At 39.0% G+C, this 14,851-nt stretch overlaps 1 protein-coding gene across 6 annotated transcripts in view; it reads left to right on the top strand.

The window, feature by feature from the left end:
• HECW2 (HECT, C2 and WW domain containing E3 ubiquitin protein ligase 2) overlaps positions 1-14,851 on the top strand; it is a 412,843-nt gene that overhangs the window by 151,239 nt on the left and 246,753 nt on the right. For 5 of the 6 annotated variants that reach the window (XM_021074544.1, XM_021074543.1, XM_021074542.1 and 2 more), the window contains exon 2: positions 6,648-6,968. In XM_021074544.1, the coding sequence (XP_020930203.1) occupies positions 6,677-6,968 (292 nt within the window). In that variant the 5' untranslated portion in view covers positions 6,648-6,676. Of the gene's footprint in view, positions 1-6,647; positions 6,969-14,851 lie in introns of those variants that run through there. The other variant, NM_001198924.1, reaches the window with a different exon arrangement.

Raw genomic sequence — 14,851 nt, 5'->3', positions numbered from 1 at the left:
CTTCCATGTGCCACAGATGCAGCCCTGAAACAAAACAAAACAAACAAATAAAAATGACTATAGCTTCAAGGTTGAGGAAAAGAAGTTAAAAGATAACCAAAAGAGTTTCTGGGATTGTCTGTCTCCCCATTCTTGAATCTATCCCCAGAAAATTCTCCACCCCGACTGGATGTCTTCATATAACAAATAGAGATTTGGCTCAAAAAGCATCTTCATGCTAAAATGCATGGGGAAAAAAAAAAGCATCCATGCTAAATTGCAGGATTAAGGAATTCTTCATTACCCATGCATGATTGTCAGCTAGTTCAGTAATGTTTTCCTCTTAGCTACATTGAGAGCCTTTCTGAGGGGATAAAGTTGAAAAGGAAGCAAGCTGTCATGGAAGCAGATCTAAACTTCCATGGTTTAGATCTGTACCATCCAGACCAGTAGCCACCTGCCACATGTGGTTATCAAGTTCTTTAGATGTGGTTGGTTTGAACTGAAATTTGCTTTAAGTATAAAATACACACCAGCTTTAAATACCTCAGCACCAGATGAAAAAAGAATGTAAAATACCTCATTAATAATTGTTTATATTAATGCCAAAATAATAGTTTGGATATGTTGAGTTAAATGAAATATGCTGTTAAGATTTCCACCTGTTTTATTTTATGTTTTCTAATGTGGCTACTAGAAAGCTGAAAATTACACAAGTGGTTGCGTTATATTTCTGTAGGCACTGCTGATTTAGACCAATCCTCTACCTGTCCAGTATATTCCAACTTTTGTTCTTCCTCAGTAGTCTGCTCCATCATGTGTCTCCTCTTTTCCCTACATTTCCCTCAGCCTTTCCTCTTCACTGGCTCTTTCTCTCAACTTTCATTTATTCATTCATTCAGCAGATATTTCCCGAGCTCTTAAGTACTAGCATGGTATTATAAACATGCAAAAGGCTCTTTCAGGCTTAAAAATAAAAAGTGAACAATACACATCACCCTGTCTCAATACACATCACCCTCTACCATGTGCTCTTCTTCCCTTTATGGTCCAATCTTCTGAAGAAGATTCTGCACTCTGCCTCCATTTACCTTCTAAGCCTTGTTTCTCAGACCTCAACCATCTGGCTTTTACCACTTTTACCACTCCATGTAAACTGTTTTCCTGTGGCCACAGATTACCTCCTAGTTGTCAGATGCTGTGGTAGCTTCTCAGTTTTCACTGGCAGCAGTTGGCTTTCTCCCTGAGTTTCTCCTTGACTTTCAAGACATTTGTCTCTACTCCGTTTCCCTCTTCTTCCCTCCCTCCCTTTCTTCCTTCTCCTCCTCCCCCTCCTCCCTCCTCTTCTTCTTCCTCCTCTTCTTCTTCCTCCTCTTCTTCTTCCTCCTTTTCTTCTTCCTCCTCTTCTTCTTCCTCCTTTTCTTCTTCCTCCTCTTTTTCTTCCTCCTCTTCTTCTTCCTCTTCTTCCTTCTTCCTCTTCCTCCTCTTCCTCTTCTTCTTCTTCTTCTCTCTGTCTCTCTGACTCTCTCTCTCTGTCTCTCTCTCTCTCTCGTGTATGTGTGTATGTGTGTGTATTTCCTCTCTTCTATTCTACGCTGATTTTTACTCTTGTCTCTTACTAGCTCTCTGACCTTGGGCAAGTTTCACTTCATGGAGCATCAGTGCCTTCTGAGTCAGCAGCTCAGGGCTGACCATGTGTCGTCAATGGCAGTGTTATGACCCACCTCTCTCCCTGGGCTTCTGCTTGGTTCTTTTGGAGGATTCCCATCATTTTCCCTTGGTTCTGCAGAGCCTCTGTTCTTGTTTTATGTGTCTACCCTCTCATGTCCTCTTCTTTGCTTGCTTCTCCACATCCGTCCTTCCATTTAGAATGCTCTTCATAATTTCTTCTTTTCTTCTAATCCAAATATATAACCTCTTCCAAAGTTTTTTTTTTTTTTTTATCTCCTTCAGCCAACCTTTTGCCTCTCTGATCCTGTTTTCTCATCTGAAAACAGATGATAGCATCTCTAAAATTTACTTCACAATATCCTGGGGTCTCACTTGAGATAGCAGATATGAAAATGATTTGGGAAATGTAAAGCATTTTATAAGTGTCATATTATTATCACTTCCTAATGTCCCATGAGCATTTATCTCTATCACATACTGGTGGGGACAAATTGTACATATACAGGAACTGTCAATAATAGATTTAATTCTTTCATATGTGAATATTTGGTCTTCTCCCCCAAAAGTCAAAGTTCCTGGAGAGTAAGGGCCAAGTTATGTGCCTTAGGAAAAGAAAAGAAAGAATTTGAAAGAAAATCTTACTCTTTTCACGGTTTAATATGCTTTGTAGCTTTGTGCCAGATGTATACTAAGAGATGCTTCATACATTTTTTTCAGGTTTCAATTAAGCTAGCAAATTCACACGTTTCCAGTATATTTTTACCTTTCCACAAAATAAATATGTTCTTTATTAGTTTTTTGATGTGGCTGCTGCTTGTCTGTCCTTGTAAAAATGAAGGCTTTACACGGTAGGGATTTGGTCTTTTGCTCTGTTGTATCCTAAATGCCTTTCACATGGGAAGTGCTCAGTAAAAATTTGTTGAATTTGTGAATGAATGAGTGAACACAGTAACAGAGAGAAAGTCACATTCCAGCCTTTAGTTCTAGCTTGAGGACCCGAGAACGGTCCTCCTCAAGCCATTATTATGGGGTTAAGGCTTGGGCTTCAGGGTAGCTATTCCTCAGTGCCTATAAAGCTCTTTTTTTTCTTTGTTTTTGGAATTGTGCTTTGAATAATTGAGGGTGCTGACAGCCTACTCTCCCAATAAAGGAGGGGAGGAGGAATCAAGGGAGTATTAAAACCAGTTCTGCTTGATATGATTAAATTAGAATGTAGTCACATAATAATAAACATGAGTGAGCACTTATTATGGCCAGACACTGTTCTAAATGCTGTACCTGTATGGATTCATTTACTTCTCTCCAAAATGCTATGAGCAGGTGTCATTATGTCCCTTTTTTACAGATGGGAAAATGGAGGTGCAGAGAGTTAAAATAAAATGTCTATAATCACAGAGCAACTTAATAGTAGACATATGACTAAAACCCAGATATCAGGCCTTGGGGTTTATTCTCTTATCCACTATTTTAACCTGTCGCTCTGATTAAATTGAGGTCATTAGAGAAATAAAACAGTTTTGGTGTATATCTGTGTTTTTCCTTTTTTTTTCTAGGGCAAAGCAGTTTTCTATTATGGCTTAAAGCTGTAAAGGTTCTGGCCTATTTCTTTCTTTCAGGGAAGTAGCTTAGTTATGTGCAGCCTGGATTTTCTATTTGACTATAGTGTGTTAAGAGTTAATTATTTATAGTGCTTGCTGAAGCTGATGTGCTGTTGGATTCACTCTGGGTTGACAGACAAAAATGGCCTGTTGAAATCCAATAAAATGAAAATTTCATGAAACCGTCAGATTAGAGGTTGACCTGAATTTTAGGCTTCATGGATTTGAAGATGTCTCATAGTTATGGATTGTATTATGATGTCAGAGTTACTATATACCACGTAAGGAAAACAAGTGCTAAATTTATGAAGAAGAATTAGTTTCTGTGTTCATTTTATTTCTGCTCTTTTTACATAGGACATCTTGCCCACCAATCGGTAATTCAAGAGGTAGTGCTAAAAATAAGAGATCAACTTCATGACAGAAATTAATTGAATCAATAGTACATTTACAAGTACTGTGACCTTTGCAATGGCAGAAGGTCCCCTTCACCCAAGTGGTTGTGAATTGGATGAGGGATGGGAGAAATTAGGTAACCCTACTCCTTTTTTCTTTCCTCAGACTTGGTAGCCAAGATTATTAAGGATAATGTAAATATTGAACCCAAGATTACTTTTTTTTTCATGGAAGTTCATGCTGACATTCCAGGACACCTTGCAGGGTGGCCATTTGAAAAGATGTAGCATATTGAAGAGACCGGCACATAATAAGGATGCAGAGTAAATGTTAAATCCATAAACCTAATAGTGAAGGCTGTCGTCCTGAAAGGGGTAGTGTGGGGGAGGGCCAGGTTCATTCCGTGTAGAGCCTGTGGCATCTGGGTGAGGGGGTGTGAATCCATGGACGTGCAGGAAAGGCACTGGCAGATGGAACCTCAGATGTGCTAGAGGAAAGTACAGAGGTCTTGGAAAGAATCTCTGTCAGAGTCTGGCAGTGAGGAAGAAAGTGGATATTTTAGGACTAGACTGAAAGTGAGCCAGCGGGGCTGGATCTAAGTTCAAACAGGCTCTGTTCCTTTAGATGGAGGCCAAGTGGGAACCAAAGGAAGTGGCTTATCATGGGTCCAAATGGTAGAAATAATGTGGACCAGTCAGAAAATCAGGAATGGCAATGAGCCGTTCCAGAAAAGGGCCTCAGGTTGCAAGCCGTGAGTATCTAGGAAATAGTCAGGAGTATCTCTTCAGAGCTTAAGGAGTATCTAGGGGAAGGATGCTGCTGTCATTGATCAGTTCATTCAGCATTTATTGATATGTACTATCTATCTACCAGGCACTGTTGGAGATACTGGGGATAGAGTAGTAAACAAAACATGCATTTGTGAAGCTTATATTCTTCTTTTTTTTTTAACTTTCAGCTTTATTGAAATGTAATTGATAATAATAAGATACTTAGGTACATCATGTTGATTTTTCTATATGTATACATTGTGAAACGGATTCCCATCTAGTTAATGAACACACCCATCACCTTATGTATTGATTTATTTATTTTGGTGACAGCATTACCTTCTACTCTCTCGGCACATTTCAATTATATGATAATGATGTTATCAACTATAGTCATTCATGTTTTACCTTAGCTCCTCAGACCTTATTCATCTTAAAATTGAGAGTTTGTAGCCTTTTACCAACCTCCGTGTTACCACCAACCCCCACTCTTCTACTCTCTGTTTCAAAGAGTTTGACTTTTTTTTTTAGCTTTCGCATGTAAGTGAGATACTACAGTATATCTCTTTCTCTGAATTATTTCACTTAGCATGATGTTTCAGTGTTCCTCCATGTTGTTGCAAATAGCAGGGTTTCCTTCTTTCTCATGGCTGAGTGATATCCCATCATGTATGTACTATGCCTTCTTTATTCAGTTATTTGCTGATGGACACTTAAGTTATCTGCATGTTTTGGCTATTATGAATAATCCTACAATGAACACGGGAGTGTACATATCTCTGTGATATCCTCTTTTCATTTCCTTTGGCTGTATACCCAGAAGTGGAATTGCTCTATCACATGGTAGTTCTATTTTTAATATTTTGAAGAACCTCTATAGTGTTTCCCATAGTAAATGCACCAATTTACATTCCCACCAACAGTGTAGGAGTGTTTCCTTTTCTCCGCATTTGTTATTTTGTGGTCTTTTTGACATCTTGACAGGTGTGAGGCAATGTCTCATTGTGTTTTTGATTTGTATTTCCCTGACGATGAGTGATACTGAGCATCTTTTCATGTGCCTGTTAGCCATCTGTATTTCTTCTCTGGAAAAATGTCTATTCAGGTCTTCTGCCTATTTTTTAAATTTGTTTTTTTAAATATTGAGTTGTATGAGTTGATTATATAGTTTGGATATTAATCGCTTATCAGTCCTATCATTTACAAATATTTTTCTCCCATTTAGTAGATTATTTTGTTTGGTCAGTGATTTCCTTTGCTCTACAAAAGCTTTTGCGTTTATATAGGTTCCATTTGTTTATTTTTACTTTTGTTTTCTTTGCTTTAGGAGACAGAGCCAAAAAAATATTGCTATATCAAAGAATGTTTGGTCTGTTTTTTTCCTATGTGTTTTATGGCTTCCTGTCTTATGTTCAAGTTTTAATCCATTTTTAGTTGATTTTTGTGTATGGTGTAAGAATGTGGTTTAGTTTCATTCTTTTACATATAGTTGCCTAATTTTTCCATCTTCATATAGTGAAGAGACTATCTTTTCCCCAAGCTTACATTCTTGTTTGGAAACCTAAACAATAACCAAACAAATATGTGTATGGTACTTTGTGGGACATCGGATTGTAGTAATTGCTTTTGAGAAAAGTAAGGCAAGGAAAGAGGGGTAGAAAATGCTTGGGTTTTACAGATTTAAATAGAATAGCAGCTGTATTTAAGTGAGGGGGTGACATCTGAGCAAACTACTGCAAAGGGATTTAGTGAGTCTTATTCCTATGTGAAGGAAACTGGGCAAGTAAACTTGTCCTCAGTGGTGTATTTTAATTGTTTTCCATGTGTCAGAATTTTCTGTCCTGCTATTTTAAAATTTAACTGCATCATCAAATAAATATGTGCGTGAGGGGAAGGAGAAGAGGCTACCATTTCTAAAGGGAAAAGGATAGACATACAAGGGATGGCAGGGAAATCCCTTCCTTAATTGCCGGGAGGAAGCCGGTGGCCAGTGAAATCGAGGGCCACAGGTGTTTGATGACCTTTAACATCATGTGACCTCAGTGTATAGAAGTGGTTTCTGACATCATCCGTTGACAGTCGAATAATAGGTTTTATTTTGACAGCAGAAGATTATGGCATGGCTAGGCTTTAACAAGCGGTCCTAATGTCCTAACGTCTTTACGTTTGGGAAGCTTAAACTTAATTCCTCACATTGTAGCACTAATGCTTTGTGCTTGTTTGTCTCTCACAGCTTTGTAGGAAGCCAACCTCAGAGACGGGATGGCTAGCTCAGCCCGGGAGCACCTGCTTTTTGTGCGGCGGCGAAATCCCCAGATGCGGTACACTCTGAGTCCAGAGAACCTCCAGAGCCTGGCTGCCCAGAGCTCCATGCCTGAGAACATGACCCTGCAGCGGGCCAACAGCGACACAGATCTGGTGACTTCTGAGAGCCGGTCCAGCCTGACTGCCAGCATGTATGAGTACACGCTGGGGCAAGCCCAGAACCTCATTATCTTCTGGGACATTAAAGAGGAGGTGGACCCGAGTGATTGGATTGGACTTTATCACATAGGTGAGTCAAACAAAATGGACTTGCTCATGACTTAGAGCATACATTTCACTCTGACATTTTCTATTCTGTGGTTTCTCCTGGGAAGGAATTCACATACATAAATTCCAGGCAGATCCTAGGAATTTTTCTTTCGTCTTGAGGGTGGGGGAGTCAACATTTATAAATACCTTTGCTGATATGAATTCTGTGGTTATATCTCTGCCTTAATTAAATGTGAGAATCTGTGATATTTTCCTTTTAAAACTTCACTTTCCCCTTAATCAATAGCCCCATTTTGGAAAGAGGTTGCTATTAACATTTACTAGTATTTTTAAACCAAGGAAAATCTTGTCTAGATTTAGATAACTGATATAAAAAAATGTTTCATATTTTCTAAATGTTGAATTTCGTTAAGAACAACTTTCAGTCTAAAGTATCTTTATTTCAAAATTGATTAATGTGTCCTGGATCAGTTAGGTGAAGAAAGTGTCACATTGTCCTAACAAATGACTTAGAAATAGGTTGCTCTTTGTTTTTTAAAATAGTGTCCCATCTCTGTTTGTTTGCATCTGTTATTCATAGGTGAGTGCCTGATGAATAGCACATCCCAGAAAATATAAAGCCTGCTTTATATGAAAGCAAAAGTCGAAACCTACTAATCTATCATAAAGAAAATCTAAACTTAACCTAGTAATAAAATCGAACACCTCTCCCCAAAATTGGAGAACTTTTTCACTGAATAAAGGGAATCCTTTTAAAAATTTAACAGATATTTTATCAGAGAGACACTGTGGCTTTCAATGTAGATTATAAATCAAGCATATTTTTGTGTGCATGTGAATAAATTTGGCAATGTCTGCAGACATTTTTGGCTGATATAACTGGGTGAGGGTAATGGATCAGGGGTACAGCTAAACATCCTGCAATGCACAGGACAGCCCCTCACAGCAAAGAATTGTCTATCCCCACATGTCAGTAGTGCCACTGTTGAGAAACCCTGGTTGAGGCAAAGTAATATCCTTGCTGAAATTTTATTAAAATGTTGAACCCATTGCCCTTTATGTTTCTCTGGACAGAGAATTTTATATTGACTAAAATAAAATTGATTTGCATTTACTTACATATTTTTTAATATTTAATCATGCTAAAAAGCAAAATGTGGCAACCAAAAAATTCAATGCATTTTTATTTTTCTATTTCTTCTTACGACAAAAAAAGGGAGGAAAAGTTTTCAGTGTTCAGCCCTTTACCCAGGTGCGTTTAAATATATATTCATAGTGAGGAAGAGACATGATTTAACAATTCTGTTTTTATATCTGATATCTATTATGTTCACAAAAGAATCTTAGTTTTGACGTGACTTAAGAAGTAACTCTTTTGGTTTTGATTTCACCCTTCTGGATTTCATAATTTTTTTTTTCAGTTTTGTCATATTTTTTCCTTTTTTTCTCATTTTAGATATTGTAATGCTTAATATAAGACTACAAATAGACTGTTTTCTTAGTGATCTTCATTTGATATTTCTTTGGGACATAATCAGTGTTATTTTCTCACATAGGATGATATCTTTTTTCTGTGGGAATCGCTTAATCTGTAAGATGCTAGAATCACTTAGGATTCCTATGTGGACAGTGACTTCTATTACTCCATACTTTTCCCCCTATCTTCCTTTCTGTTTCTCTACCCTATTGTTATATTTCCCTGTATGTACTTTTTTTTTTTTTTTTTTTGTCTTTTTGCTATTTCTTGGGCCACTCCTGCGGCATATGGAGGTTCCCAGGCTAGGGGTCTAATCGGAGCTGTAGCCGCAGGCCTACGCCAGAGCCACAGCAACTCGGGATCCGAGCCGCATCTGCAACCTACACCACAGCTCATGGCAACGCCAGATCATTAACCCACTGAGCAAGGGCAGGGACTGAACCCGCAACCTCATGGTTCCTAGTCGGATTCGTTAACCACTGCACCACGACGGGAACTCCCATTCCCTGTATGTACTTAAAAATTTTTTTTGTAGTTGATTTACATTGTTCTGCCAATTTCTGCTGTATAGCAAAGTGATCCAGTCATACATCTATACACACTCTATTTCTTATATTCCCTCTCCTCATGTTCCATTACAAGTGATTGGACATAGTTCCCTGTGCTATACAGTGGGACCTCATTGTCTATCCATTCTAACTGTAACAGTTTGTACCTACTAACCCAGATTCCCAGTCCTTCCCAATCCCCCCCCCGCTTGGCAACCGCAAGTTTGCTCTCCACATCTGGTGAGTGTGTCTGTTTCTGTGCTGTAGGTAGGTTCGTTTGCGCTGTATATTAGATTCCGAAATAAGTGATAACATCTGGTATTTGTCTTTCTCTTTTTGACTTAACTTCACTTAGTATGAGATCCCTGACTATATTTAACTAAGAAGGAACTAAGGAATCCAAAGCCAAATTTATCTTATTCCCGAGTAGCCAAAGTCACAAAATCTTGGTGTTCTTATTTTTCACTTTCTAGAGTATAGATCAGAATACTACATCTGGAATTAACTAAGGATATAGGTAGGAAAATAGTATTAGGAAATAAATCTCTTTTGAAAGTGCTATTCTTTAGTTTATTTCAGTTTCTAAGTCTTTACTATATATTCTCATTGTGTTTTTGCTTTCCTGTGTGTAATCTATCTCTTTTTTCCCTCTTGGCTACTTTGAACATTTTTTCTTTATCTTGGTTTATCTTTCAGCAGTTTGTCAATGATATATCTAGCTGTGTTTTTATTTAACCTGCTTGTAATTCTTTGAGTTTTTTTTTTTTTTTTTTTTTTGCTTTTTAGGGCTGCACCCGTGGCATGTGGAGGTGCCCAGGCTATGGGTTGAATCAGAGCTATAGCTGCTGGCCTATGCCACAGCCACAGCAACACAGGATCTGAACCGCATCTGTGACCTACACCACAGCTCTTGGCAACGCTGGATATTTAACTCACTGAGTGAGGCCAGGGATCGAACCCACAAACTCATGGTTCCTAGTCAGATTCATTTCTGTTGTGCCATGACAGGAACTCTTTCTTTGAGTGTGTTAAATAAGCTTTTAATGAAAGTTGTGAAAATTTTGAGCTTTTAATGAAAGTTGTGAAAATTTTGAGCTTTTAATGAAAGTTGTGAAAATTTTGGCCGTTATTTTTTTCAGGTTTTTTTCTATTTTTACCTTTTTTTTTCCTGAGACTTTAGTTACACATATGTTACATCATTTCATGTTGTTTTGTGAGGCCCCAAGGCTCTTAATTTTTCTTCAATCTCTTTGCTATTCAGATTAATCATTTCTTTTTACCTGTCTTCAAGTTCACTAACTTTTTCTATTTTTATCTTCATTCTCCTGTCAGTCCCATCCAATGACTTGTAAAATTTGAGATATTTGACTTTTTATTGATAGAATTTGCATTTCTCTTTTTATGGTTTTAATTTCTCTTATGAGAGTCCCTATATCTTAACTCTATCAGACCATATTTTTGTTCAGTTCTTTTAATTCATTTGAATACAGCTGTTTTAAATTATCTGCTAAAGCCAGTATCTGGAGGATGAGGGCATCTGAGGGTCAGTTTTTATTGTCTATTTTTCTCTTGACCATAAGTCCCATTTTCTTATTTCTTTGTGTATCTAGCAATTTTTTATTTTACACTGGACATTGAAGAGTCTATATTGTAGAAATCCTGAGTTCCATAGGATAATTTTTATTTTAATGTTAATTTTATTCTAGTCGGCAGGCTTATTTCCTTGAGCTTACTAGTTGTGATTTAATGCTTTGTTAGAATGGATCTATGGAAAGCCCAGTGTAGTAACCCAGCACTTCTAACTTGATGAAATTTGGCCTCCACGTTTGGTCTCCTCTGTGGATTTTGTTATGGTTTGGTTTGGAGATTTGTTAGAGTCTATGGTGGGCTTTACTATAGGACTTTGCACTTATTCCTAAGTAGTGGCATTTCTGATGTCTTAGCTGGATGCCTGGAATGTTAACCATTCTGTTTGGCTGGGCTGTAACTTCAGTGTTCTCCAGCATTGCTTAACCTCTTTAACTGTAGCATTCTCAGCCCTGTAGCAGCTGCTCTCTGGAAAGCCTTGGTAGTCTCACCTTACACATGTGCAGCAGAGACCTTGGCCAAAGGCTTGTGGGGGACCCCCATGTGGACTTTTGGCCCTTGTACCTCCATAGCTCTTTCCTTTCCAGTGCCTTGCCTGGAGATTGTAGCCACTTCAGTTGACCCAAACTCCATTTGTTGCCTCTTCAGCTCTTGCTAACTTACATGGCCTCTAACTCTGTGTACTGCACTCAAAAAAATTGTCCCCTGGCAGAGATCTGTGTGGTCATAGAAATACCTTATCACTTTACCTTCTCTCTGGGATTTTATTCTTATGCCACCTATTCTGTAATGTCTGAAAACCACTGCCCTTTAGTTTTACAGTTGTTTCCTTAGGAAGATGAGTCTGGAACTAATTACTACAATATGGCCTGGAGCAGAAGTTTCTCCTCTGCTTTTGATTTAGGGTAGGCATTAAGAGGTTCCACTTAATTTTCCCATCTACACATTTCCAGAGAACTCTGAGTAATTAATAAGTGATTGTTTGAGTTCCAGCCATTTGTCTTCTTCATGGTGTATTTTCTTATAGTCTGTAGCATGGAAGAGGTATGAGGAGTTGGCACCCTCAGATCTCTTAAAGGACTAGGATGAATGCAGAGACTAGCATTTGGAAATAAAAATACCATGAAAGTTGAATGAGGTACGTGGTGTTTTCAGGCATGCTGTTGGTTTTAGCAGGTCTTCTGCATTAAAAGGCACAGGTCCTAAAATCTAGAACATGAAGTATGGCTCAGTTATATAGTTGCAGAGCCACAGCTGTGTTTAAAAGAAAGCTTAGCTTCTTTGGGACCTCAAAATGAGTGACAGAGACCTGGCTTTAAGCAGAGATAGCTATTTTTCTCCTGGGGCAAGAAAGGACTGTTCTGACCTCTGGACTGGAGGCAGTCTCACTTCTGTGGGGACTTGCTATCCCATGTGATGAGAGAGGCCTGGCAGCACTCTGGTCTTTAACTGACATGCATCCCTGATCCCTTTTTCCTTATGGAACTAGGGGATGGGCCGCAAGCCCTTGGACTCAGGGCAGGTTGGACCCCTCCAGGCTCAGGAAAGGTCTAAACCTATGTGGTAATCCAACTAGTAAGTAAGTAGTCTAGGTGTGCCCATGTCACTCAGTTCTGGCCAGTGATATGTAAAGGAAAGACTTTGGAGGAACTTCCTTTTCCAGTGAAAAGCTGGAGCCTCATGAAGAGAATCTTTAAACCTCCCTTCCTCTTGCATTTGGGACTCTGGTGAAAGGATGTGCTATCTTTAGTCGTTGCATCCATGTAGCAACCATAATTTATCAATCAAGAAGGTTAAAAGCCAAGAATGACAGAGCAGAAAGCTGGAAAGAGCTTGGGCTGGCACTCTAAAGTTCTTGCTGTATATAAAAAGAATCTTCACCTCTGTTTAAGTTATCATTAGTGAGGCTTTCTTGTACTGAGACAAGCTGGGGCCTGAGACCTAGGACCCTTGGCTACAGTGCTTGCATGTGGACAAACATCTCCTCTAGCAACAAAAACCAAAGAAACTACTAGGGACTAAAAGCAACTGTATGCATGCACAGTTGGGGTACATTATGGACAGTAAGATGCAAAGACCAACCCCCCCCCCATCCCAACTGCCACTGATGAAGAGCTGGAGCAAAAACAAAGAACCGCAATCAAAAGCATATTACTGTGCATGTACCCTGCTCACACCACCAGCCACGGGATGGGCAAACCACCCCTAGACAACCCTCTGGCCTAACCCTTGGACCCGCCCCTAGCCTCACCTCATGTAAGGAACCAACTTGCCATCCCTTGGGAGCCAGCGAGGGAACCTGTTGACTTGTTTTTGCTCCCTCATGCTGCAGCAGGAGCCCTGACAAAGCCTTGTCTGAATTTCTTGTCTGGCCTCTTATCTTACTGATTAAGGAAGGCCAAGAACTGTGGTTGGTAACAGTACCAGCAGTTCTTGAGCTGCTAGGGTGGCTCTAAAGATGAGAAAGAGAAAAGGAGGAACACAACTGCTTTTAAAGACAGGATGAAGAGTGAGTCGGTTACTTCTATAGCTGCTGCTTCAGGGAGCATGCTCAGGTTGCTTTCACATAGGTAAACCATATTTTGAAAAATTTGAAAAATTTTGAAAACGGTTAACTCCAAGCCAGGCAGAAATTTTCAAAAGTTTATCAGGACAAATGATGTGATAGGCAGCATCTTTTAAATGAGTATTTAGTAATCTGAAAACATGCAGAGCAGTTTTCTTGGGGTAAGATAATGCATTTGGAGAAGACTTGAAAGAAAGGAGGAAATGCAGGGCTGGAATGGGGATGTCAGGGTCCGAGTGATGTCATAAACTCAAGGCTGTTATGACTAAAGAAGAATATTCATAATAAGTTCTCTGTCAGGCTCTGTGAAGTAGAGCTCATAACAATAGCACATGTAGTGGGAATAGCTTCAGGTTTCTTTACCTCTTAGTAGGAAGCAGCCACTCCTCTTCAGCTGTGTCCTGAGAAGCCGGACTGTTTCCTAGCAACAGCTAGTTTTATTTGTGGAACTGAGAGATGGTCTCTATAGAAATAAGTCCCAAAGGGAAAGGATTTGGGTGGAAGATAGGGCTTGCGGGGTGTGGCTTATTGGCACATTCTCACATTTTGATCATGTTTCTCTTGGCTTAACGTTTTCTTCCTACCTTGAAGTGTGTGTTGCTTTTCTTTCGCTAATTGCTAATAATGTTTTGCACTGTACAACTTGCTCCAGATGACTTTCAGCACTGCTAATCTGGAGGGAAAATATATCCTCCCAGATCAGAAACATAAATCTTTCATAAGGCATTTTAGGCAATATATAGATCCTACTGGGAATACAAAGAAAAAAAGTTGGAAATTATAAACACCATTTGGGGAAACTTCGAGTTTGTCGTTCTTAAAGTGAATGTCATTCTTAAAACAGAAGCTAATTATAGTTTCTCCTTCCAGAAAGTCTCAAGTACACCCTAAGAGTTCTAGAGAAGATCATAATGTAGCTATAGCTCTGAAAATCCAGATTACAACAATTAATGCCTTGCAGATGGTTTCCAGAAATCACCAGGTTTAATTTATTGTTGAGCTCCGAAATTAGAATTGACCCATCACAAAGTTAATAGTGCTACTTGTTGCCTCCTCCTAAGCCCTCTAAATAAGAAGAGTCAAGTGTTTATCTTATGCAGAAATACTTAGGGGACTCAACACAAACAGCTTTCCATGAAAAATCGAATGGACACTTTGTAAAGAGGAGGCAAAACATACTAAATTTGTTTCAGGCTTACTATGTAATTCCCCTTATCCTTTAGTCTTATGCTTATTTTTTTTTAGCTGTTCAGAGAAAAACACTTCAAGAAGCTTAATTTGCCATTTTTTTATTTGTAGGCAGCTTCAGGTACCTGAACAGAGCTGGGAAAATGCACATTATGAAAATTAGAAGTATATACTGTGCTGTATACCTGTGCTACTCACAGTGCTACTCACAGTGCTGGTCCGTGAACTGTTTCTCATTGATCTGTGACTTTTAGCATGGACAAGAAGCTTTCTCCAGAGTGTAAATCAATGTGAGAACTTCCTTCATTGAGAAATTCTTGGTATAAAAAAATCATCTGAACTAAATAATGGGCTTATTGATGTAGGTATTTCATACTCTGTTTTTTTTTTTTTTTTTTTTTGTCCTTTTGCCTTTTCTAGGGCCGTTCCCGCAGCACATGAAGGTTTCCAGGCTAGAGGTTGAATCAGAGCTGTTGCCACCAGCCTACACCAGAGCCACAGCAACACAGGATCTGAGCCACATCTGTAACCTACAC

Source organism: Sus scrofa, chromosome 15, assembly GCF_000003025.6.
Source record: "Sus scrofa isolate TJ Tabasco breed Duroc chromosome 15, Sscrofa11.1, whole genome shotgun sequence".
In the NCBI taxonomy this organism is placed as follows: Eukaryota; Metazoa; Chordata; class Mammalia; order Artiodactyla; family Suidae; genus Sus; species Sus scrofa.
This window is presented reverse-complemented; position numbering and strand designations above follow the sequence as displayed.